The sequence below is a fragment of the Psittacula echo genome (genome assembly GCF_963264785.1).
Source record: "Psittacula echo genome assembly, chromosome: Z".
In the NCBI taxonomy this organism is placed as follows: Eukaryota; Metazoa; Chordata; class Aves; order Psittaciformes; family Psittacidae; genus Psittacula; species Psittacula echo.
In genome coordinates, this window is record NC_137742.1 from 54,482,591 (window position 1) to 54,510,424 (window position 27,834).

The 27,834-nt window shown below is 39.0% G+C and overlaps 1 protein-coding gene across 4 annotated transcripts in view; it reads right to left on the reverse strand.

Moving 5' to 3' along the window:
• Positions 1–27,834, reverse strand: part of HOOK3 (hook microtubule tethering protein 3) — a 93,137-nt gene that overhangs the window by 55,888 nt on the left and 9,415 nt on the right. For 3 of the 4 annotated variants that reach the window (XM_080636850.1, XM_080636851.1, XM_080636852.1), the window contains exons 2-4: positions 22,391–22,476; positions 10,181–10,253; positions 80–130 (exon numbers count right to left, since the gene is read on the reverse strand). In XM_080636850.1, the coding sequence (XP_080492976.1) occupies positions 80–130; positions 10,181–10,253; positions 22,391–22,476 (210 nt within the window). Of the gene's footprint in view, positions 1–79; positions 131–10,180; positions 10,254–22,390; positions 22,477–27,834 lie in introns of those variants that run through there. The other variant, XM_080636853.1, reaches the window with a different exon arrangement.

The following is a 27,834-nucleotide window of genomic DNA, read 5'->3' on the forward strand; positions in this document are numbered from 1 at the left end:
ATAAACTACATTAAACGGGTTAGTTAAAATACGTAACCAAAAAGAAATTTAGATGTAGATTACTTAAAATGGTTCTTACCTCATGGTTGTAATCCAATATTCCTTTTAAAATTTTCTTCAGGTTGCTTACCTAGTTGACAGGAAAAAGAAGGAAATATGGTAAATGCACAGAATAAGCTACAGAGAAATGATCAAAAAGTAGGCAATTACAGAAGAATCATATAAAAGAATCATACATCTATTTGCACAATGAGACTTTCTGTTTGAGCAGTTTGATTAGAATCATCGAAGTTAAGCAATACTCCCTTATGATCAGACTCCACACATGATTACAAATCTCTGTTACTTAACAGAACCCATTTAAATTTATGAAAAACATCACATTGTCTTGGATAGGCTCTAAATATTAATCTTTCTGGAGTACTTATTTATTTTAGGATTATTTTTATATCTGGAAGTTAAACCACTCTTTTCCTCCTTTCTTCTCTTAAAGTATCCCAGTGATCTACTTTTTCGCAGAGATGAACCTCTTCTCCCAAACCAATACCAGCTATTGCTCAAAATCGTCCTTTATTCCCAGCCTATGTAAGCTTAATTTATTAACCTCCTCATTAATTATTCATCTTAGTTCTTCTATTTTTTTTGTGCCTGTCCATGTGTCATGCCACCCCCACCCCCAGTTCTTTACAACTGAATGTCTGTCTTAGAGTGTCAGGGCAAAATTCACATTTCTCAGTGATGCCTTCACTGCTGTACAGTGACAGCTGTTCCATTCACTTGCATAACCAATACCATCCATTAAGTGTCTCCTGCTTGTCATACTTCTCTAGTGCTGAGAATAGCTCCTTTTCTGGAGAAAATCTATTTACATCAAGTCTCTGAGATAAAGAGTGCCTTTAAAATAATAAAAATCCCCAATAGATTCCAAAAGTGATATTTAGGAAAAAAAATTTTTTTTTTTTTTTTTTTTGCTGACCTACAGATTCCCACCAATTAAAGTCCAAGTATTTAAGCAAGGAACATAGATAATAGCAGCAATTGCAATATTGTCTCCTGAGACAGAGGAGTAGCTGCAGGAACTGGGGTTGTTTAGTTTGGAGAAATGGAGGCTAATGAGAGATCTTATCTGCACTCTGCAGATACCTGAAAGGAGATTGTAGCAAGGTGGGGTTGGTCCTTTTTCTCAAGTGGCATGCAATAGGACAAGAGGCAATCACCTCAAGCTCTGCCAGGGAAGGTTTAGATTGGATACTGGGAAAAATTTCTGCACTGAAAGGGTTATCAAGCACTGGAACAGGCTGCAAAAGACATGTTGACATGGCACTTTGGGACATGGTTTGTATGATAGACTTAGTATTGTTAAAGTTAACAGTTGGGCTCTTGAGGGTTCTTATTTACTATGAAATTACGCATCCTTTCCAATGTAAAATATCATCATTCTACGAAGTCTATAAACAGATTCTGCAAAGAATAAGTGATGGAGATGCTACATAATAGCACCTATATAACATATACTGTCCTTCCCATAACAGCATAGTAATTAGTTTACTTTGAGGTTTACACCTTCTACTCCCAAACACCTGCTATTTCTGTAATATTACACATTACCTGTCATGTTTCTGTGAGAACTAAAACTACCTTCTAGCTATCCACCCCAAAGCAATTGCCATCACCAATCAAAGGCTATGCACAATCATAACCAAAGTCTGCAAGGGATTTAAGAATTTAAAGAAATGTAAATAATTTTATTTTGATGTCAAATCACCATGACGAATACTGAACTGATTGGAATGTAATTTTCAAACTTGAATCATTAAAATCTTCTGGTTTACAATTTACCTGAATCTGCTGCAGAAAGTGCCACAGAAACGCAAAGGCCATGTTGCAGAATTTAAGTCTAGTTTACCAATGAGAATATCGTGAGAAACCTTGAACTTGAACATAATCCCAAACAATGAGAAATAAAGTGGAAGTTACCCACCTACAAAATACTTCTTTTCCCCTTTTCTTGTAAGCATTGTTTGAATTAAAATGCCTTAAATACAAAAAGTCATATTCCTCCATAAAACTTTCATAAAGCTTAGTTAGATTTGGGATGCTGGAAAAAAATCAGTATTGATCAAAATCTGTCATCAAAACTAACATATAGGGCAGCACCCCTGGAAAAAGAAAGCAGTAAACAAACTGGAAACAGAACTAAAAAAAAAAAAAAAAAAAAAAAAAAAAAAAAAAAAAAAAAAAAAAAAAATCTTGTCTAAGGTCCTATTTTATTCCACATAGTACTGCTGGTTTATTCCAATCAGCAGTACTAAGATAACTTGCTTTCACGAGTTAACTGTACCATCTTTGTATCTGGCACACAATCACATAATTGTAAGGCTAAAGAAGCTCCTTTATAGACTGGTTTAAACTTAATGATCTTCAGTATTACTCAGAGGGTTCTTGATTTTTTAGTTTAGCTCATCTGCAGTAAGTACCCTTAGATGGTTCTACTGCCACTGGCAGAGAATCATCATGGGGAAACTACAACAAATGTTTTGTATTTTGAGATTCAACACAGTAACTCCAATATTTGCCAGGTTATAGCATAAGTGCTGACAAGGAAGACTTTAGACGAATGAAAATTAAGAATAGCACAAAAAAGCATTGAAGACAACAAATTACTTCAGAATTTTAAATCACAGCAGGTGATAGCTGTTCAAAATCTAACTATAACTAGTTAAGAAACAGCACTAAATCATTGTCTTGGTTTAAGCCCAGATGGTAACACAAAGCCACAATGATAGAACACAACAGATAGAATTTCCAGTATTAATCATGACTATAAATCATCCTTTGGAGATCAGCCCATGATCATACGGGATGCTTATTCATTTGCGTCAGCATCCTGATTTCCTTCTTTCCCTTAAAAAACAAACACACTCTCTTCCTAATCCCTTCCACATCCACTCCCTGCACCCATGCCTTTGTCAGATGAGATAGAAAACTTATGGAGGGAGCAAGGGGGCAGAAATAGTGGCAACTATGCCTTATTCCACTTCAATATCTGTTGCAACTCACAATAGATGTATTACTAAATATTTCTAGAATAGATTAATAGATGAATAGATGAATCTCTATTCATTTTCAATCTCTTTTCCATCTGTCATTTCATAGTTTATCTCCCCAATCTCATATTACCAAGGGGAGGACATTTGCTTTCAACTAACGCATGCACAAAGGGAACCTGCATGTTACCGTTCATTCTCTGAACACCTAGATTTCACTAATATCCATACAGAGCTGTGTGGATGTTCCTTCTGTTAAATGATAATTACCCTCTCTGTTTACAACCATCTTGGCTGTAGTATAGTACTACATAGCTAGCACACACTCTTCAGTATAAGACTGACCCTTATTACACAGCATTAACTTGATAAACTGACTGGAATGAAAGCAGACATGATGTGCCCTGGGTTACTGAAGGCAACACATGATCTGTCAACACCATATGACTTTGATGTTTTCTCCTATTTACTCCCCCCCCCCCCGGTCATATGAAATCTCTATTTTTATTTAATTACAATTTACTTCCTGGTTGCAAACTGAAGGTCTGTAAGGGTAGTCCATCTAGAGTTCACTTTTTATGAATATACTTGAGCAACAAAAGTAAAGCCTGATGAAGTGGGGAGTAGAGATGCCCTTAAGCTTCTGACTGCTGTCAAAAAGGGAGCATGGGCTATCTAACCTCTTGTTTTCTGTCTCACATCATGATAGCCAGTCCCCAATTTTGCATTTATCCTTATATCACATGTATGACTGAAATCCTGTCTGTGCTGAAGACTCTGTATAAATTGACTTATCCTTGTACATCTCAGGTCCTGACATGTCTGAACAGGAACCCAAATGTTCTGACATGCTGTTCAGCAGTTATCTTCCCTGAGTAATTACACATAGACCTATTTCCCTTCACACAAATTATAATTAAGAACCTTATAATTTCTGGAAATGTTGGCGGGGCAAACTTGCAAGTGGTGAGAGAATTCTTAATCAATCAGCTTCAGATATTTCATTAAGGTACATATTCTTTTCAGGTGCACTTACAAGTGCACTTAAAAGCAGGGGCCGGAAAGGGAGAGACAGTGTGCATGCATTGTTCCCACCACACACATTAGGTTTCTGCTCTAAACTGCATTCTGTGAGAACTTGTCTCTTCACCAACTATAAATGGACCCTACAAAAAGGTTATACCACTAGCTTGGGAGGGTTAACCCCTTCCAACCTGTCTTCTGCAAAAATAAATCCCTAAATGATTTTAAATGATAAATCCCAGCTTGTATCATGAAGGAATTCAGAGCAAACATACCTGTACTACTGCAGGGAGTCAAAATCAATTCTCAAAAATCATGTTTGCTTACTCAGATTACAGCACTAAGCAGTCCATGCTCTAATTACAGTGGTTATTCTATTTTGCAATATTAAAATTAATTATGTTATAAAATTAATGTTATAATGTTATAACATTAATTATGTTATAAAACACAAAGCATTCAAACTGTACTAGTTGCAGAAAGTCTAGTGGCTCCTATTGTTTGAATGTGCTGTTCAGTAATGGAACAAAATGGAACAGTTTCCTACCATTAAACATCAATAAACCGTACTTAAAACTGATACTGTAGTCTCAGAGCCTGTCCTGGTTTAGCAGTAGCAGTCAGTTTTTCTACTGGTGCAGTGCTGTGTTTTGACTTTCGACCTGAGAATAATATGATAAAGCTGATGTTTTCAGTTGTGGGTCAGAATGTTTACCCTGACCAAGGACTTTGTGAGTCTCCTGCTCTGCCAGGGAGGAGGAGAAGCCGGGAGGAAGCAGGGACAGGACACCTGACCCAAAATAGCCAAAGAGGTATTCCATACCACAGCACGTCATGCCCAGGAGGTAGAACTGAGAGGGGCCCGGAAGGGCTGGAAGATGGCAGGGTGGGGGTGAGGTACCGGTTGGTGAGCGGTTGTATTCTCTTGCTTGTTATTTCCTTTATCATTATTACTATTAGTGGTAGCAGTAGTGATTTGTGTTATACCTTAGTTATTAAACTGTTCTTATCTCAACCCGTGGGAGCTGCATTCTTTTGATTCTCCTCCCCGTCCCTCCAGGAGCGGAGGGAAGAAAGGTGGGGGGGGGAAGTGGACTTCGTGGTTCTGATTTACGGCCTGGGCTTAAACCACGACAGTTCTTTTTGGCGTCCAACGTGGGGCAGGAAGGGTTGAGGTAACGACAGATCTGACCAAGGCACAATGCTGATTTATGGGCTCTCAAAGTTGTTCTTTTTGATACCACAGTTTCTGTATGTCGTAGCTTGCTTGGAGCCGGTATTTGCTGTGTTAGTGTTTATCAAGTGTGGGCCTTGGGCTAAGGTTCTTGTTTCACTGTATTTTATGGTAATGGCTTGTAATACGGGGGGGCTCCGGCAGCAGGGCGGGATGGACGTGGCCGTGGACTTGTACCTGGCCGTCCCGCTGCTCTTCACCGTCCTGGCCCTCGTCCTCGCCTCCGTCTTTGTGAGGCTGCGGGGAGCTGAGGGGGAGCGGCCCCGGGAGCCGGCGGCGGCCGAAGCGGCCCGGGAGAGCGGCCCCGGGGACCAAGCGGCGGCGGGAGCGGGGCCGGAGGCAGGGAAGGGGGCGGCTGCCGAGCAGCGGGAGGAGGCGGCGGAGGAGCCGAGCCCCACGGCCGAGCCCAGCCCCGCGGCGGCAGAGAGCATTCCCCAGCAGCCGTCTGCCGAGCCCCGTGAGCCTGAGCCCCAGGAGGATGCAGGAGACCCCGCAGCGCTTCCCAGCAAGGCAGAGGAGGAAGATCTGGACTCAGAAAAAGAGAAGCTGGTGGTGAGAAAGCCTTCAAGCACAGCAGCTACACCAGCCCCAGTGACAAGTACAGCAGCAGCATTTGAGAGTTTTGAATGGCCTTTGGGTACCCTTGGGACCTGCCTGCTGATTGTGATGGGGATCAGCATGTTGGCACACACACAGAGTGTGTTCTACCCACGACCATTTTGTCTGATCCTGAGAGTTAAGCAGAGTCAGGTTTGGGTCTTGCCTGGGTTTAGACAATACAGGGGGACCGAGAGGTTTTCCCCAAGGCTGGACAGTCATCAGTGTCATGGTGTGTGGGACAGTATGGGCGAGTATCTAATCCACTGGGCCCCTCCAGTGCTTTGGAAGCGTCGGAGATGGAAGGCAGCTCTGTGGAGTCCCCGACAAGTTGCAGAGACTGCTGCAGGGGAGGGTGAATTATTTTAAGCCTGATGGGCCCATCCATCAGGGCGGAGATGCAGCATAGAGATGGACTCATGATCGAGGGGTGGACTTTGCAATGGGCCTCTCCTGCTCTGAAAGACTGTTACAAGAGATGGAGCCCACCATCATGGACTGAATGGACTCAGCAGCTTTATAGGGATTGGTCTGTGCACTAAGATAAGAGTGCACTGAGATGAGAGTGAGGGTATATTGAAAATGTGGGATCTGAGCATGACGTGAATGGTATGGAATAAGGGGTGGATACTGTCCTGGTTTAGCAGTAGCAGTCAGTTTTTCTACTGGTGCAGTGCTGTGTTTTGACTTTCGACCTGAGAATAATATGATAAAGCTGATGTTTTCAGTTGTGGGTCAGAATGTTTACCCTGACCAAGGACTTTGTGAGTCTCCTGCTCTGCCAGGGAGGAGGAGAAGCCGGGAGGAAGCAGGGACAGGACACCTGACCCAAAATAGCCAAAGAGGTATTCCATACCACAGCACGTCATGCCCAGGAGGTAGAACTGAGAGGGGCCCGGAAGGGCTGGAAGATGGCAGGGTGGGGGTGAGGTACCGGTTGGTGAGCGGTTGTATTCTCTTGCTTGTTATTTCCTTTATCATTATTACTATTAGTGGTAGCAGTAGTGATTTGTGTTATACCTTAGTTATTAAACTGTTCTTATCTCAACCCGTGGGAGCTGCATTCTTTTGATTCTCCTCCCCGTCCCTCCAGGAGCGGAGGGAAGAAAGGTGGGGGGGGGAAGTGGACTTCGTGGTTCTGATTTACGGCCTGGGCTTAAACCACGACAGAGCCAAAGAAAGAAGTCCAGGAAAAAAAAAAGCCAGAAATCAAGCTCATAACATATTTCCTTTCTTTCCCAAGCTACGTATGACTATACTGAATGGAAGGGGAAAAAAATCTATTTTTATCTCGTCACTTAGACAGTCAACAATTTATTCTGTAACTGCCAGAACTGACATGTGTATATCAAAATCCTTAACTGTTCAAATTTCTGCTCTGTTACTAGTATTCCTGTACTAATCTTGTTTCCTGATCAGGAAATTTCATTCCTACAAAATTTTGGCAACAGAATTATTTGGTATGCCATTTTCCATTTTCAATAAAGGCCATTTTATCTTCAAAATATCATCTTCTTCAGCATGAAATACTAGTTTATACATAGTTTGACTATTAACGTGCATTTCTACATCAGGAAATGGCTATGTCTTTGCCTCCCCTTTTTTAACCCCCAGCCCCCTGACATAAAATTGCAGTTAAGACAGCACTAAAAGTAGGATTTTTATTGCTCAAGGGAAAACAAGATTTCTATGTAAATGGATGTATGCTATGCCCCAGAAATTTTAACACCAAAGTAAAAACATGTTTCTTCCATAAGCACAACAAAGATCTGCTCAGCTGCAACACAAAATGCTTGCTCAATGCTTCATACTTTGCAAGTCCTCTGAGTTCTAATATTTCCCTTTTTCTATCCTGTGCATTGCTCAATCTCTCAAGTCAAGTTAACGTGCCCTGAAACCAAGAACAAACATCCCTGTTTGTACTTACGTACTTCTTTAAACTCGTACAGCAACATGAAAAATATTTTTCGTAAGACTGCATTCCTGCAGTTATCAGCAAGAGAACTGCTGAATCAAAAAAACCTGTTCCAATATACAGGAATAAACAGGACAGCATTCAATTCAAAGTTAACAACTGCACAATTTTCTGAGTATCTCTTTCAGCAGTAGTTAGAAAGGCTGTATCAGGCCTAAACTAACCTCTAGCAGGCCCTCCTAACCGCTGTTCCACAAAATAGAACTACCTGCACATTACATTTCAGTTTGTTTTTTCTTAACTTCCCCTACTAGACTGGCTGCTTTATGTGGTTCATAATACCAAGAGCTTGCATAAGGGATGAATACTACACCATATGATATTAGGGGCAAAGAGCAACCATGTTTAGCAGCAAGGATATAACTCAGCTCATCAGCATAACTTGTGAGGTAGTAAGATACCCCAATAATAATTTCATATGGTACTTCTTAAAATATGAAGGGAAATCTAGATCATAATTATGGAGAGTATGTTTTCTACATTTTAAATCTAGTACCAAAACAATAGAAATGCACCAATAGAAAGCATTCCTACAAATGGATTGGCTCATAAGTGATTTGAACAACTAGATTACTAATAGTGTTAACTCACATGTGAAGAAGAGGAACAGTTGGATAGTATAAGATTACTTTCCTGGTTACACAGTAAGAGTTAAAATATCACATTTGCGCCTTTTCGTATTCTTCATAAAAAGAGAAGTGGTATATAAAAAATTTATACAAAAAATTTTAAAAAATAAAGTCTTATGTTCTCGTTTACATATATTTATAAGAGGGAAAAAAAAAGAAAAAAAAGAAAAAAGAGTGACATCAGCAAGAAACTGAAAATTGACCTGTTTTTCCAACCTCAACCACATAAGGAAGTTACCAGATTGCTCAGCTTCTTAGCTTTTTTTATTTTTTTTTTTTTATTCACACCTGCTAAGCCTTAGTATTTGCCAAACTGGTGGGAGACATAAAAAAAAAAATTATTCCTCAAGCTCCATATGAAAGATACAGAAGCTACCGCTCTGCTTTCAATCAGCACTGAAGTGCTATTAAACTAAACAGTTCTCAATTTGTTGTTCTCCAAATTTACCAGCCAAGAATTCAATATTCCTTAGAGAAAAGCAACAGAAATATTTTACAGAAAAATAAAACCTTGTATGCAGCTGTTCACTTGCAATTCCATATGTTGCTTTGAAAAGTTCATTGAAGTTAACTGCTCTCAAGCAGCAGAACTACATATTTATTTTTTTTAGGGATCACATCTTCTATTCACTAGCCAGTCAAGATAGCCTCATCAATGTACCCACATTTTTGCTGGCAGCCCTGGAAGAGAAAACATTCTAAAGCAGTCCAGACATGCACCCAGCTGCCCACGCAGCAGAACCCACACTGACAGATCTGCTGGCCAAGTCAAAACATACATAGCAGCAGCACGGTCCATCATTGTCTCAGGTGGCACTTGCATGTTCTTTCTATTCAGCCAGTGATATTGATGAACTTGTAATTACTAGAGCATTTCACAGTTATAGCCCTTCCCCAAGATGTTCAGTAGAGATTTTGGTAGCCAGAACAAAACAGTTTTATAGGAAACATGAATTAACAGACAAACCATCACTATTTTGTTTCCCCAAGGAGTCAGGCCAGAAATGGCAATTTATAAAGTTACATATATCACTCTCTGAACAAAACTTGTCAGAAACTGCACTTAAATCTGCACGCAAAACTATGTTCTTCAGCCACAGCACTGTAAATTCTATTTAAAAAAACTTAAGGTTTGTAGAGAAAGTACTAGAATACCAAGTGATACAACTGACCCAGCAAATAGACTGTGGTTAAAAAACATGCTGAGTACAAACAACACAGAAAAAAATACAACTTCCTCTCTTAAATGTCAGCTCTGCACAACTACTGAGCATGTAAAAGGAAAAACATTTTACCATTTTTATTTAAATAAATTGCTTATTATTCTACCATTTTTATGTAACTGCTTCTCAAAGCTGCTTTCAATGCTACTTTCTTTTGCATTTAAAAAACCCTTTCACTCAACATTTGACAAACAAAGAAAAGTAATAAATGCATAAAATTTATTTCAACATTTTCTTTTTAAATACTGAAACCAATTTACAAACTCAAATTATCGTCTGCACTAAACTGTACAGGACTAACAACATAAAAAACCGTAAGTAATTAAAATGGTCTAAAATTCAAAATGCTGTATTATAAAGCAAGGTCATAATCTAGAAATATGCTAATATTTAGGTTTCAACATTTTATTAAAAACTGAAATACAGACTCACAGACAAGCAAAGTCAAATACCTTCAGCCTCCAGTTATCTCCTACTTCTGTTTTGATCCTGTTCAGCCAATTTTCATCAAAGTAAGCTGGATCTCTGAAACACACACACAAAAAAGGTATTCATTAAAAACAGGTTACAGAAACTGCAACGATACCACGGTGATTAAGCTCCTGTCTCAGGCTGAGGTTATTTAGATGACTACCTCTGTATCCTACACATGGCCCGTATACAGTAATTCAGAATGCTGTTACTGCTCACTTTTCTAAGGTCTTGCACAGCTTCATAAGTGTGCCTTGAGTAGCTAATACTTTAGAGGAAGCTGCTGTACTTGGAATGCATTTTGCTGTTTTTTTCCCCTAAGTTCCTCTTCCTCTAATTTAGCAGCTGGTGCTGGAAGGATATTTGACTGAATTACTTGAAAGCGTTACAAAAAGTTCTTTTCTACACAGTATGGATCCCTACTGCTATATGCTGCTTATATAACTACTACTAAACGCGAAGCTTGAGACTGAACAATACGTATGTTGGCTTTATACAGTAAGGAGAATTAACAAGTATCACTGAAGTATTTACTACTGAGAACACACTTTACTATTATTTCATCTACTAAACTCTGTTAGTTTTTTCAGATCTCTTTACATGATAACTGTAGACAATTTTTTTCTATCTTCTGCACTTTTGATGAGCCAATGAATAACACCTAACTTCTCGTACAGTGTACTTCTATTTCTCTGAATGTCTTCCCTCTCTTTTTTCTCACAAGCACCTTCCATAAGTTGCTTCTTCAAGGCAACTCCCAAGACTCTTTTGCATCCAAGTTCCAAAACGATATAAAAGACTAACATTTTCTACTGTTCACTTAAGTCAAATTTTCCTTATATCATACAGAAATTTGCAAATGCTGTGATTGGAACTAAGGAGAGAGAATGCACTACAAATAACTGGTTTTAAAAGAGTAAGTCAACATAATATAAGGAAAGGCTTATATTACATACATTTAAAGTTAACATAATCAGGGGGAAGGGGGAAAAAAACCAAAACCCACAAACCCCCAAAAAACAAACAAAAAAAACCACACCAAACTCAAAACTTTCTTTTTTTGCAAGCATAAGTCTTTTTAAACCAAGTACTATTAGATTCTCTGCTGTATCCTCTACAGATAGAAAGGTTCTGGATTTAGCAGAGCATTTAAGGGCAAGATGCTATGAGATTTTTTTGACAAAAGCTCAAGAAAACTGTGAATGTATCCGGAGATTGAAATGACATCTGTATCACTTACGTTGCAAACCAGCTATTTTATCAGTATTTATATTAAAGCACAGACTCCATCTTCCCCAGTGTCTTCTTCACAATACATCATGGTCTGCAAGCAGCCCATGATACAATATGCAGCAATGGAGAGAGATCACAAACAGCAATGCTTCTCTACTGACACATTCCAATAGTTATTTTTATACATTCTGTTACAGACTTTGGTGAAGATTACAGAGTATTTCCTTTCCTCTGACATAGCATCCGCAAACATATAGCTGGAAGAACAGCTTTAATTACTGGTTAAGTTGATGACTCCAAATTACACCTATTCAAAAACAGTACACTCCTAGCACAGATGACAGAATCTTAATCTGGGAAACAGAAAAAGCATCTCTTATCCAGAGTTTATCTGGTTTTGAAATAGATGTTTCCAATAGCTTTCAAATGTCCTCTCTGCTCTAAGAATACAGGTAAACCTAAGAATTAAATTTGATTCAAATATATGTAAGATCTACTAGAGATGAAGGCTCACATTTATGGGAAACAAATGGCACTACTTACAAAAAGCCTTAATATGCCAAACTTCCACTTAATCACAACAAAATCATTTGGATAGTAATGAAAAAAACAAGAGTTCAAGACACATGTAGCCCCACTTGATTCCATATGAGGTGTGGAGTTCAAAAAGCACCCTAGTATCTTTTAAATGGGTCTTATGAGAATTGCCAACAGCCAAGCGAGAGCCTTGCATACAACAAATTCACAAATACAAAGTGTTTATGCAGTTGAGTAAGGATGCAGGTGTCCCTAATCACCTGTGCTTTGTCAGCAAAAATGACCCATGGGACTATCTTAAGGACTGTATCTTACCTTTTTAAGGATAGTACTTGGTCACTAACATCTTCAGCTGCTTCAAGGCTGCAGTGCCATGACTATAGTAAATCTTGACATGATACTGACATTTTCATTGCAAATCATGTCTTTAACAGCAACACATGTAAGTGTAAACAACAGCTGACCACAGGCAGAATTATATTTAGAATGGCTGGATGGCTAATATTGTATGCCCAATTTTTAACAGTAAGGGCACTAGCTAAGGAAAACCAACAAGATTCCAAGGTCAGCTCCAATTCATTCCACTCTGGAAGCCTGTATTTCAATAGCTAGTAAGCAGCTTTCCTCAGCTACAACTGCAATAGAAGCAGCACACGGAGCAGCAACTGGGCTTCAATGTCTTGATGTAAGTCTTGGGCTACCTAAACCTTTATATGTGTCATCAGACACATATCAGGAAGGTCCCAAAGAATTAAAACTAAACTCAGTTTGGTAGTCCTCTCCCACAGATCTCATTTGGGTTTTTTTCTGTTTAAGTATACAAATCTCAGGGAAGTATCCCAGGGTCCCATAGCTGAAAAGCAATCCACTCAATAATCAACACATAACAGTGGTCAGAATTGTACTTCCAATTCTCTTTACAGTGCCTCCATGCAGATTACACAGTAATTAGTAGCATACTGCAAAATAAAAAACTCAAAAAAATAACCCACTGTAGCAGGAATACAACAAACAGAAAAGCAACAGGTTGGGTATTACATCGAGCAAATCTAGAATTATCATCCTTTTCTCAGCCATAAATCACCTCAGAATCATAGAATAGTTAGGGTTGGAAAGGACCTTAAGATCATCTAGTTCCAACCCCACTGCCATGGGCAGGGACACCTCACACTAAACCGTGTTACCCAAGGCTTCGTCCAACCTGGCCTTGAACACCGCCAGGAATGGAGCATTCACAACTTCCCTGGGCAACCCATTCCAGTGCCTCAGCACCCTCACAGGAAAGGACTTCCTCTTATATCCAATCTAAACTCCCCCTGTTGAAGTTTTAACCCTTGACCCCTTGTCCTGTCACTACAGTTCCTAATGAAGAGTCCATCCCCAGCATCCTTATAGGCTCTCTTCAGATACTGGAAGGGAGCTATGAGGTCTCCACACAGTCTTCTCCAGGCTTAACAGCCCAACTTTCTCAGCCTGTCTTCATATAGGAGGTGCTCCAGTCCCCTGATCATCCTCATGGCCCTCCTCTGGACTTGTTCCAACAGTTCCATGTCCTTTTTATGTTGAGGACACCAGAACTGCACACAATACTCCAAGTGAGGTCTCACGAGAGCAGAGTAGAGGGGCAGGATCACCTCCTTTGACTTGCTGGTCACACTCCTTTTGATGCAGCCCAGGATACGGTTGGCTTTCTGGGCTGCGAGCGCACACTGAAGCCGGCTCATGTTCAGTTTCTCATTTCTGCAAGTCCTTCTCTGCAGGGCTGCTCTGAACCTCTTCTCTGCCCAACCTGTAGCTGCGCCTGGGATTGCTCCAACCCAGGTGTAGGACCTTGCACTTGGCATGGTTAAACTTCATCAGGTTGGCATCAGCCCATCTCAGAAGTGTGTCAAGGTCCCTCTGGATGGCATCCCTTCCCTCCAGCGTATTAATCGAACCACACAGCTTGGTGTCATCAGCAAACTTGCTGAGGGTGCATTCAATCCCACTGTCCGTATCACAGACAAAGATGTTGAACAAGACGGGTCCCAACACCAATCCTTGAGGGACACCACTCCTTACTGGTCTCCAGCTTGACGTTGAGCCATTGACCACAACTCTTTGCGTGCGGCCATCCAGCCAGTTCTTTATCCACTGAGTGGTCCACCTATCAAATTGATGTCTCTCCAATTTAGAGACAAGGATGTTGTGCAGAACATTGTTAAACACTTTGCACAAGTCCAGGTAGATGACATCAACTGCTCTACCCCTGTCCCTCAGCTCTGTAGCCCCATCATAGAAGGCCACCAAATTGGTCAGGCAGGATTTCCCCTTAGTGAAGCCATGCTGGCTGTCACCAACCACCTTGTTGGTCATTCCTAGTGTGCTGTTGCAATTTCATTTCTGTCCTCCAAAGCCTGATCATGGTTCAGAAATAATACCAACAGCAATTCTTTCTCTCTCTATCAAACTAATGGAAATCTAATATGAAATGACAAATTTTTCCACCAGAATTTATACAAATAAGTTTTAAAAGGGGCTTCCAGACATTAGGTCATCCACAGCCCCTGCTGCAAATAAGTTTTACTCTGCTGAATCTTTGGAAATCAGGATTCAGGGTTCTTCAACTCCCTTTGTCCATGTCATTAAGAAAGATGCCGTCATTAACACTGTTTCAACTAGTATGACCTAAGCAAATATAAAAATGTGTGGTGGCGAACTAAGCAGCTATGACTACAAAACCTAAGTTTATTTTCAAGAGGTACTGTGCTAAACAAGGGCAGCAGAAAACTGATTGGAGCATCATCATTACCACAAGATAACTTGTTCGAACCAAGCATTTTTAATTCAGTAAATTCCTGAGCCTAAATCCAAACTCGGACAATCTCTTGCAGAATTATAAAGGTATTGTATTGTATATCACTTGATTGCTGCCTAGCATCTGAACAGTACTGCAGACAATTGGGACTTTTTTTTCAGAGCAGAAGATACTTGCGCTGTTGTTAAGGCTGTTATCACTTCATGTGATATTGTTTTCAGCAGTGCTCACTTATACCATCTCCATCTTATTTTGTATGCAAATTTTCCTTTATTTAAGTGATCATCTCTCCACATCATAGATGCCAAGAGACAAAAATATTCTCCTGAAGAAAAGCAACCCACAGTGCATGTAGTATAACTCATGATTATTACTCATTTTAACAGTGCTACAGTAAGCTGCTCTAAGAAACGTCTGTTTACAAAAATTTCCCTCCCCCAGTGCTATACAAAAGCACAGCTTTTGTGTTCTGCATGTGTCAAAACATACACAGCCTGCTGCAATGTATAATGTAACAAATGAATAATTCATTAAGTGGGGCACAATGCACAGATGACAGATGAAAATGCATACCATCTCATACATTTACCAAGGCCAGCATGACAGATGAATAAAGTAATAAAACAAGAGGGACACCTTTTCATAAGCAGTCTCCAGAGTAGGATGAAAGAAAAATTTCAAATTGTAGCATAAACCATGGAATTATGCTGTTCTAAGAATATCAATGGACAGTGAAAACATGAGTGACTTCAGTGAAGGCTACAAAAAACCCCCAAAAAACTATCTGCTACCTGCTCTACTGCTATCTGCTCTACACAGCATAAGCTGTATATGATTTTAGGCAGACAGTCTACTCATAGACAGTTCAAACATGTTCTTTTGCTTCCAATCTTTACTCCAGAAGGATAACATTCTAAACTAATCAACACTAATTGTGTACAGGCATCTTATCTTACTGTATTTCATACCAATTCTAGTCAGAGGGACTAGTAACCTCCAAACCTGAATACAAATGAACTGTCAATCTCACAGAAGATACAAAAAAATTATACAAGTTATAGCATAGGCTAAATTTCTTCCTCTAAGACAATATAGTTGGTGCTGGAGAATCCCATTCAATAGCACTTTATATTGAAATTTGAAGATCCAGGTTTTATAGTAAAAAGAAAGTATCCTTCAGGGATTCACCAACACTTGTTTATTAACAATTGAACGTATAAGCAAAATGCTTACACCTTGGTTCCATTTCTGCCATTTTATATCACATACTACATCAATGCAAAGCTTCTGAAGGTGTCAGTATTTCCCTTTGTAGTCTTTTTTTCTCAAAGCCTCTTCTAGCAGTTTTATTTCAGAAAATTCTGCTACATTAGTTGTTACTTTTGATGAACCTTCTGTAGTTACAAATGAGCTGGTTGCTACCTTGAGTGCAAAAAAGTGTTGAGAACAATGTACAAACAATTGAGAATAATGGAAGGAGCTGCTGGCTCCTTCTGAACACTTGACAAAAGGCAAAGCTGGGGTTTTTTAATCACCTGATGAATAAGCAATATTATTCCCTTTTTTCTTTTACTGACAGCAAATCCTACAGTTCTGTGTGGTGCAAATTTTCTGTATATCTAAAGCAACTAATTTCCTGAACTAGGAATCTCTTTGAAACTGTTCCTCATGATAAATTACCATCTTAATTTCATTTTGTTTCTACTGTTGCTAGACCTCATAAGTACTAATGGACCCTTTCTGTGAAGGTGGAGGTTAAAAAAAATATAAAGGATAGAAAGTTCAGACTTATAAACTTTTTTCTTTCTTTTTTTTTTTTTTCAAGGAATCTTACTCCCTTATGGAAATATATCCAGTTCACTGCACCACCCCAACATCATTCAACTTTCATCAATGCTCTATCTTTGAGTTCTTCACTGACTGCATTTTCTTCATTCATAAAGAATCCTTTCCTTTTTTTGTTCCTTTTTTCTGTTTTTTGGTTTTGTTTTTTTTTTTTTTTTTACTCTCACTGGATATATTAATTTGTTTTTTAAACATTAATTTAGCATAGAGAAAGTCCTGATGCACCCAAAAGTTATCAGAATTCTTCCCTCCTACCTTTATGTAATTAATCTTTTAGTACTACCAACCTCAAAGGACACACACTGATGAAGAACCCTAAAACAGGAGGCAACTATATTGAAAGACACACAAATTTCAAAGAACGTGCATTACAGAAATCACAATTTGTCCTTCTCAGGTAGCAGCACCTAAGCTTTCTGTCTCCAGTCAAGACAATAAATTCACCTTTTAAAGACTTCATGTCAAAGCTACAACTGTTCAAGCTCTCATGGCAAATGTCATTTGTTTACAGTTGACCTGGTACTTTCAGGCTGTGCTTGCTCTCTGCTACTTAACATCACTGCATGACATTTTCAAATAATCTTGAGCACCCAGTTATGTTGCCCTTACACATTTCTATACCTGCAAAAATTTTCTTTAATGTGATTATTTTTCTTGGGACAGAGAGGGTGCCAGTGCTAATATTATAAAAAGAAGGACAGACTGGAAAAGCCTGCTCCAGACTTGCTTCATATCATTTAACATTCCTAGGTGCCTCACTTAAGTATTCTTCCTGTGGTACCTGTCTGAAGGACAGAAAGAAAATTTCACTGCTAGTCTGGAACTTGGTTTTGTTTTTAAGAAAGTATACTTAAATTGGTCTAGTCAACATACTCCTGATCAGTTTTGTAGTCAACTATACAAATGCTGATCCCTGTACTGCAATAATACTTTCCCTCAAAAATTATGTTATCATTCCTATTTTGCAATCCAGATCAGCTTGCTGCTGCACTTCAAAGTTTATTTCAACAGAATGTAGGCAAGATTTGGCAATATTATTGCTAAATCTCTCCATAAGAATCAATAGACTCAGTTGCACAAGTATGCAAAATAGTAAATCTGAAGCACAACTATCAGAGAGTAAGACAGCCAAATACAAATTTTGTCAGGTTCAAATTATTAACTGGGCCTAAAGAAAGAACTTTAAAATTACTTACCTCTTTATGTATAAACTGGGTAAACTAAAGAATTCCCACATTCAGTGTCAGCATGGCAGCTTCTATGGGAAATATTTTTAAATCATGCTACAGAAATGCATATTTGCATCGTACACCTCTTATTAAAGTATCAATTCATCAACTGAAAACAGTATCTCAGAATTTTCATGAAGACAGGCTGAGAAAGTTGGGGCTGTTCAGCCTGGAGAAGAGAAGGCTGCGTGGAGACCTCATAGCAGCCTTCCAGTATCTGAAGGGGGCCTACAAGGATGCTGGGGATGGACTCTTCATCAGGGACTGTAGTGACAGGACAAGGGGTAACGGGTTAAAACTTAAACAGGGGAAGGGGTTGGAACTTGATGATCTTAAGGTGTTTTCCAACTCCAAGTATTCTAGGATTCTATGGTTCTAACTGTTTCCCTTTCTTAATACCAAGGCAGGGAGAAAGGCAGTACTTAAGTAATGGTAGTACAAGTCAGTAAGGCCATTCATTGAGGGGCCTTCAACACTGCAGTTTCATTTTGGTTTGTATGTTATGTTTTAGATCCAACTTCTGATTAGTCTTTGAGCTAGTCAATCAAGAATATATACAGCTATACAACATATCAACAGCTGTCACTGTTGGTCCACCATTAAGTGAAGTGGAACCTGTATCCTATGGAAGAACTACAGACAGTAGTTAAAGATGGATGAATAGCCATATAAACTATGTTACTGTTAGATTGTTTCTAAAGGCATGTCACTATTTTTTCTACATACACTGAAAACAGATTCACAGATGATTATGCTGAAATCCTAACCTACTCTAACTGAAAACACAATTTAAAAGGTCACCACCTTTTATAATCCAGCAAGTAAAAAAGAACACCATCTTTCCAATCCTAAAAAAGGAACAGTATACAATTTATGTTGTATTCACCTTCAGACTTGTATACTTGATGTTCAGACTTCAGAAACTTATAAGTGAGCTGATTTAACTGCTGGTTTGGAAAACCATTACTGCAGCTGGAGGGGAGGTGTGTTGTGTCATCTTTTATGTACCAGCAAAATACATTAAAACAGTAGAAAGACTGCCTCAATTACTCTTCAGAGTAATTCAGAGCAAGAAGACTGCCAACATTGAAGCTGACTTGAAATTGGGTTTGTTTGATGAAAAAAAATGAAAAAAAAAAAAATTGCATAATTCTTGTAAGTAATGCATCATCTTTTCGCAAAAGGAAATATTAAGTGGGAAAATTTAACTTCACAGTACTTACATCTTCTTTGAAATTTCAGGTAGGAAAGAAAGACTGTTATCTGCTTTAAGCCCTTATGATTCTATCCTTATATCTCCAGATCTTAACTTTCCACATGCTCTAAAGTGTTTCCTTGAAATACTTGACTACATCAAGATATCATCCCCCTTTTTAATTCCTGTGAACTGACAGCTTGCTCCTTCACTATGAGGAAGGCTCCTGATCCACCTGAGGATTTGCAACTACAGAAACAAATTTAGTGCCCTCATAGCAGTTAAGGGGCTAGGAGCTCTGTCAAATGAATCACCCTTGTTTGGTAAACCTGAGTCAGGCAGCAGCAAAAGAGGAAAGTGGTAAGCATTAACAAGGGATGGAGCACCCTCATCTTTTGCCTGACTCATCACCTAAGAAAGGCTGCTGCTTGCTAGGGGTTTGAATTCATGGCATTGTTGAAAGACTGGCAAAGCTTGTCCAGCCCTCAGGCTATTACTACTTCTGCTCTTCCATGCTGGCACCAGCTATGCACCTAGGGAGACCTGGAAATTACCAAGTGTTGATTACATGGCTCTGGAAGCTGAGGTCAAGGCCCAAGTGGTGTTTGCTCCAGTCGCACCAGTTAGCAGGAAGAGCTTGAGAAAAGGACATAACCTGCAGGCCAACAACCAGCTACGAACTGGTGTTGGCAGCCAGGTTTTGGTTTCCATGACCATAGAACCCTCTTTGAGAATTGAGGAATGCTTGGAAGACATGCGGTTCACTTGACTATGATGAGCAGAAGCATCTTTGCCAACAGGCTGGTGCACCTGTGAAGAAGTTTTAAACAAGGAACAACAGAGGAGGGAAAATACAACCAAACATCATACGACAAAGTAGTGGACTTTGTTGTCAAGTGTGGGACGATGTGAACAAGAGATACCTTATAGTCAACAAAAGAGGGCTGAAACAGGGTCATCCCAAGGATATGCACATAAACGAGGAAAGGCCTACAGAAAAATACAGGGAAAGCCCTCATTCTGGGGAATCAGAAAGACTGGATGCACATATAAAGTGCCTGTGCACTTAATGCATGTAGCATAGAGAACAAACAAGAGGAAGCAAAGCTCTGTGTATAGTTACAAGGCCACAGGAAGATGTGGTAGGATGGTGTACATGCCAAGGCTGCTGCCATGAATGAACACAGGCTCTTTAGGAAGAACAAGCTGGGAAGGTAAAGACCAGGAGACGCCTTCAAGTGAGACAACAGCAGGAATGCATGTGCTCTGCCTTGGGACAGATGATGAACCAGCTGAGACATTATGGTCAGGATGACCAGGCAAACCAACATAAATTACATAGTTATAGGTGCCAGATACAGACCACCTGGTCAGGATAACATCATCATGGACAAACTGATGAAGCATAGCCTGCTTAAGTGGATTGTGAGGTGGGCTGAACTGCTAGGCTCAAAGTGAATTAAGTGAATGGGTGAACTGTGAGTCAATGGCTGAACTGCCAGGCTCAAACGGTTACAAGAAACAGCATAAAGTCCAGTACACCAGCAGCATACCCAAAGGCTCAATATTATTAAATGTCTTTGATTGTGACCTAGATGATGGAACAGAGTGCAAGTTTTCAGACAATACAAAACTGGAAGGAGTCTATGATACACTTGATAGTTGTACTGCTATTTGGAAAAACCCCGACAGGCTGGAGAAGTGGGCTGACAGCCCATGAACCTTACACATTTCAGCAAAAGTAAGTGCAAGTTCCCTGAACCAGTATATACTGCGGGACAACTGGCTGGAAAGCAGCTTTGCAGAGAAAAAGCTTGGTATAAACCATGCTGAACACATTCCAGTGATGTGCTTTGTGGCAAAGAAGGCTAACCACATCCTGGACTGCATTGGAAAGAGTGTTGCCAGCAGGCCAAGCGAGGTGAGACCAGCACTCAACTATTCTATGATTCTAACTCAGCTCTGGTGAGACCAAATCTGAAATGTTGCTCCCCAGTACGAGGGAGACCTAGACATACATAGAAGGAAGCTCAGCAAAGGGCAGTTAAGATGATTAACAGGCTAGAGCATCTGTCATACAAGGTGAAGCTGAGCAAGCTGTGTCTGTTCAGCCTGAAGAAGGCTCAGTAGGATCTTGCCAATCCTGTATATAAATACATGAAGGTCCCCCTTCTTCTTTATACCTTTACATAACCCTCTCAGTGGTGTCCAGTGAACAAACAAGAGGCAGAAGGCTCCAAGAAGCAGAAGGCCTAACTGAATATAAAGAAAATCGTGTCCCCAGCTTTTTTTTTTCTTGGGGGGTGGGGGACATGGTGGGTTGTGGTGGTGGTTTTTGGTTTTGTTTTAGAACTGTGATGGCAATTAGTATTGCAACAGGTAGCCAGGAAGGGCTGTGAAGTCTCCATCCTTCCATATATACAGAATCTGACTGGACACAATTCTGGGGCCACTTGATCTGGCAGACTCTGCTTTGAGCAGGCGAGTCGAATCAAACACTCCAAAGGTGCTTTTCAACCTTAACTATTCCACAATTCTTTGATGCAAACCAGAATAACTCTAACAGAAAGCTGTTCATACCTATTCTGTACATGTCCAGCCTTCATTTTCAACAAATTACACAGAAAACATCATGTTGTTTAGGCTTTTTTAATAGGTTTGCAGGAATTAGCATGCTCAGTTTGGACTGCTGACTTTGGTAAACGCTACTTAAGTTTCTAATGAATGACAAGAAGCCGTGTTTCTGTAGTAACAGGTAATTCTGCACACAGCTAATTTGAGGTACACATCTGTAGTCCCCAGAAACATCCTAGATTACATTGAGATGTCGAACTAATGCATTTTTTCCTATTTGAAGCTCAAAAGAACAAAAACATCACCTAGTCTGACAGCTATTATTCCTTCGTTTATTTTCAAGAATGTAACATCTTTGCAAACAACTGAATTTGACAGTTCCATTCTGTTTACCACAAAAGTCTTACTGCATGAAACTAATTCTAACATCACTGATACATTGACTGTAGTTTCAAACAATGATCAGAGCCAATACCTTATCTTGCACTGGTTCCAATTTTTCAAAAAAGTTAAAATTTGTAAGCTTAGTTTTAATCCATCTTACTTTCCAATAAGCTCACACTTCCATAAAACTTTTTTTTTTCACATTTAATATAGTTATCTGAAAACTATAAACAAAAAAATCATACCAGTCATGTTCCAGATTAAAGTACTATCTAAGCATAGGAAAAGCCGTATCTTTATGGAATACTAAGTTTAAACTAAAATGCACTTAAATACAGAAAAAAAATATTGATAAAGCCCCCTGTGTATTTAATTCATTAAACAAACAATATCTTACATTTTTTGAAGAACCTGGGCCATCACAACCCCATTCGTTAAATCTTCCACGGTCTGGCATGGTGCCTCTACATTAAATGTCTGGATCTGTAGGGGAAAGGAAAAGGTTATCATCTTCTACTTCAATGTCAAAGGATTTTCAATAGTTTAAAAATATATATATATAAAAAAATGCTACCAAGTGCCTCCACATTTAGTGTACATGTTAGGAATTAACAAGTTTTACATTTAATAGCAATCAAAAAAATGCACTATTGACAGGCCTTAGCATATTTGTTTTCACAAACTTGTGAATTTTGCTATAAATAACAGCAGTACATTCTCCAAAAGACATTCTCCACAGCATTTTCTAATTTGGAAAATCACTTCTATTCTCTCATTCAACACTTCTAGAGCATATATTCGAGCACACTTTCTCAATGAACATACATAAGAAGCTCAGCTTTTAGAAGTAACATGAAACTCTCATAGGCTCTCCACAACTAGAAGATCAAATGCAGAGAGACATACATTCTCCAAACTTAACTATTCCCTACTACCAGGTGTAAAAGAAGAGCACAATGCTGCTAAACCCTAACAGGTCTATGCACTTCTAGTGTTATGAATATTTCAAGGTGTTCTATTAACACAGTAACAAACAGTAAGGTCCACATAATGGCAAGCCTCTGGTTTTCAGATGGAAGCTATGAATCAAAAATACTGCTATTCTGAAGGAGAATGGTAAGGACCATAGGACCAAGCCATTTGATGACAGAATTACTTACAACTAGAGTTAGTTTATAACAAATCCCTCTCCATAGACTGCACACTGAACACACTAAGGTTAATTTTCTGAGGACCTTGTGTAATATTATAGTTAACACAGGAACAAGAATAATCTTAAAAAAAAAACCCCAAAAAAACAAAAACAAACAACAACAACAAAACCAAACCACCAATACACACAATTCTTGTAAGATTTCTGTTCAACCCGATTTCCATGCGTATATCTATCAGAAACCCTCCCCCTACCATATCAACAAATGCACAAATATACAAGGCAAAATATAACAAATATAAGGCAAAATATAAGACAAATATACAAAGCAAAAAAACCTTCCTTGGTGTGGGGAAAAAAGCCTTCCTGCTTCAGCACAATCTTTTCAACTGGTCTAAGGTATTTCATTATTTATTTTTAATGAACATTATTTTTAAAAGATTTTGAAAGATCAATTTTGTGAAAATAGTTTTGATGACATGTCATTTGAAGGGTATCTGCAGACACATTGGGAAAGCCAGGGCTTATTTGTAGAAAGCACTACTCATATGCATCAAAGAAAGCCTAAAAGAGAGCTTGCAGCTTCAGGCTACATAAATGTTAGATATCAACTATTTATTTCCAAACATAGTATAAAACCATGCTTCAGTGGCACTTGAAACACTAATGTTGGTCCAAGCCATTTTGCAATAAATGCCCTCTAGATAAGTATTTTGCAATAAAAGACAATTCATGTGACAGTGGGAAATTTTGTAAGCCCTTTTCTGACAAGAAAGCTCTCAAAAAAATCAAGAGCACAATATCCAGATTCTCGTAATACCTTCTGATTTTAGAAGAAACATGAAACTCCGTCACGGAATGTCACATAAGCAAGCTAACAACGCCATTTAACATTAATTTGGAGAACAAGCACCTAGGTCGATGTTCCTTTCTTCCCTTTACTCTGGAAGAAAAAACCTAGCATTCTGTTGGGGAAAAAGCAGCAATGATGCCCATGAAGAGCCCCCCCCCGAAAAAACAAGCTCTCAGAGCATGTTTGCTGATCAAGTTCAACAGTAAACATGCTGTCAACATTTTCACCTGCCTTTGTCAGTCAACAGTGACAGACAAAGAGTCATGAACGATGCCCATGCTCCAAGAGTACAAGAACAAATTACTATGTGGCATACAAAACACAGTGACTTCTACACTTCTGATTCAGTAGATTTTCCTACAACTTGGTCTGAGCTACTCAGAAAACACAGCTCTTTACTTCTTCTCCAGAGAATCAAGAAGCCATCACACATTGCAGAGACACTAGGTGAAAATCAGGGTGGGTGGCTGGGTGGGTGAATTAAAAAACAAGACCACACATGAAAACCACCACACAACAGGATATAACATCAAATTGCTATTTTGGTAGAAACTGAAATTTGCCTAGAGACTCTGAATTGTGGCAATACTGTTGATGGAATACAGAGCCAATTCTGAGTCTGAATCCACAAACTCAGTAATACATTAAACAGGAAATACTACTTTCTAGCAAAAAAGGTGCAATGGATGGTTATCATTGAAGAAGTTCAAGATGTTACAAGGATAAAATTCTCAAGCACTGACAATGAAAATTTGTTTCTAATTTTGCATATTGCACCTTTAAATAATGAAAATTTAAATCACTTTGCTGCACAACAGCCAAATCAAAAAGTCAAGTAAGAACTAATACCACTATGATTTTTCAGAAGTGGGCAAAGTGAAATGCTCTTCTCAAATAAGCAATACCATCATCAATGAGGTTTTTATACAGAGTACTAGTTTGCAGGTTTTAAAATTGATTTTGTATCTTGATACATGAAACACCTCCTGGACTAAATCAAAGTGTATGTAAGAGTTACAACTGCACTGACAGAAGATGAAAGGTTGTTAAGTCTATTTCCACAATACAGAAAAACAAGATGCATCTCTGCTGTTTTGTACTTGACTTATAAAGTTACTTTACACCTTACTTCCCCAATATTTTATACACAAAAGAAGTCAAATCTGTCACTGAGACTCTAGTAACCAGACTAAGTCTTCTTTTCTCCACATTCACACATGCAAGATTGCCATTAAGGACAATAATGGTTTTAAGAGGTAGATGACAAAGAACAGGAACAAAGACTAAAACTAGCTATATGACTTGTTTCTTCACATACATTTAAATTTTGTAACAAATGTCTTGCACAGAAAAGGAAAACACCGCATAATATTTCAATTAAGGTGTCAAATTCATGCCACAAAACATTTATTCAGCTCTCAAAACAAAGAAACCATATCATTTTCATATCCTTCACAGAAAGTAACAAACTTTCTTCTAAAATAAAAAATAAAATAAAATCCTTTCGATATTTATGTCAAAGTGAAACTCCTATACCATTCTCATACAGTTCTACAAAATGCTAAACCACTCTAAGAAACAATACAGTTCATTTTCCAGAAGGGAGAGGAACGATAAGAATGTAGCAATGCAGAAGCAGAGTCCAGCTATGGAGACAAAGAAACAAGTATTTGTGTGTGTGTGCCTCTAAACAGCTATTTAGTAACAGCTGCTAAAACACTGCTCTTTCTGTGCATTGTGATGTGTTTCCTCCTGGAAGACTTCTCTCTCATCCTGCTGCAACTGCTCTTAATTCTTAAGTGTTTGCAATATGGCCCCCATTGTTAGTTCCCAAAGCTGTAAATTAATTGCAGTTCCCCCCTCTATATTTTGTTTGTTTGTTTGTTTCCTTTTGTACCACGATATGGAGCCTTTACATCATGCCTGAGTGATCGTAGCCCATTCAGAGGGACCTGGACAAGCTTGAGAAGTGGGCTCATGTGACCTGCATGAGGTTCAACAATGCCAAGTGCAAGGGCCTGCACATGGAATGGGAACAAATACAGTACAAATACAGGCTAGGGATGAAGGGATTGAGAGCAGCCCTGTGGAGAACGACTTGAGGGTACTGGTAGATGAAAAGCTAGACATGATTCAGCAGTGTGCACTCACAGCCCAGAAAGCCAACCATACGCCGGGCTGCATCAAAAGAAGTGTGATCAGCAGGTCAATGGAGGTGATCTTACCCCTTCACTCTGCTCTCGTGAGACCCCATCTACAGTACTTTGTGCAGTTCTAGCATCCTGAGCACAGGAAAGACATGGACCTGTTGGAGAGGGCCCAGAGAAAGAACACAAGAATGACAGAGAATCTATCATCCCATGTAGCTGCAGGAAAACAAAACAACAAAAAACAAACAAAACCCAAACCAACCAAATGAAAAAAAAACAAAAACAAAACATACACCACCACCACCAAACATCCAACCACCTGCCCTGCCAAAGACAAAGAAAGCATCTCTCCCTTCTCAACACTAAGAGCCAATGAAAGACCTGCTCTTTGTACAGTGATTATATATATAGCTTGGTTTTTATTGCTCGTGTAGTTGAATATCAGACCTTTTATGTAGTCCTTGTAATAATACCCAAAATCTTTATTAGAGGTTCTTAGCAGATAAAACAGTGTGACTGGTTACCTTATGCGCAATCACAACAAAGGTAATTTCCAGCTTCCAACTAGTTTTTTATAAGAGTAAAGTACTCCCTAACCTATAAATGATCCTTTATAATTATTTACCTATTATTTCCCTACATTTTTGGATTTTTCAAGCTTACAGCTAGGTGCCATGTAGAAAGCCTAAAACAATACTGCATCACCATCACTGTGTGAAACAGATCACACAGCTAAGATGGAGAAGTGGCTAAAAGGAGTAAGAACAAGAAATGAACCAGCTTCACTGGGCTAGATGTTAATCACTACTCAAGCCGTTATCCAAGAACACTTGAAAGAGGAAAGTGGCAGAGATTAAGGAGGGTTGGACACTTCTGTCCTCATATGTTCACCGAATATTACCTAGGAGATCCACAAAAATCCCACTAGAAGAGACTTCCCTCTGCATCACTTCTGGAGGAAACCAGACAATTTTTTTTTCTTTTCAGGATGGTAGGTTAATTATGTGATACAGAAAGCTGTTCTTCCTCAGATGCCAAATTCTTGTATCAAGCCACATCTATTACAAGGAGAATTGGGATTCCTATCCTTTAACCAGATCCTGTGCTTCTGGACAACTTTAAGGTTTTTTCACCCATTTTTCTCCTTCCTTGTTGCTATCTTCTGCTTGGATAGTCATGCCATAAGCTATTTTTTCACACTTTTTAACACAGAAGCAGAATGCATCAAACAAATAAAGGGGATCCAGGCTCTCCAACAAGCACAACAGTTTTATTCCAGGATTTGAACTTTGGGATGTTTCCACTGGATTTTAAGTTGTCAGTCTTTTCTTATTAAAGTCTCAAGAGTTAGTCTGCAATACAGTCATAATGTTAGGTACTCAATTATCCAAAACAATGAAAGGGCAAAGTCTTGCTGGCTAGGGTGGTGATTCATTCAGGGAGAAAGAGTTGAAAATTATTTTTGTTAATTTCCTTCTCATTTTATATAAATTGGTTTCGACCCCAATACCTGAATGGGTCAAAGTCATGAAAGATCTCAATCAAAATGTTTCACTCATAGATTAAGTTTTATGAAGATTAAATATTTCCTTTGCAGAAACAGTGCAGAAAGTAGAAGATACACCTTGACTAAAGCTTACTTACTAAAAGCCCGTGAGATTAGATGCCATGACAGCATAAACCAA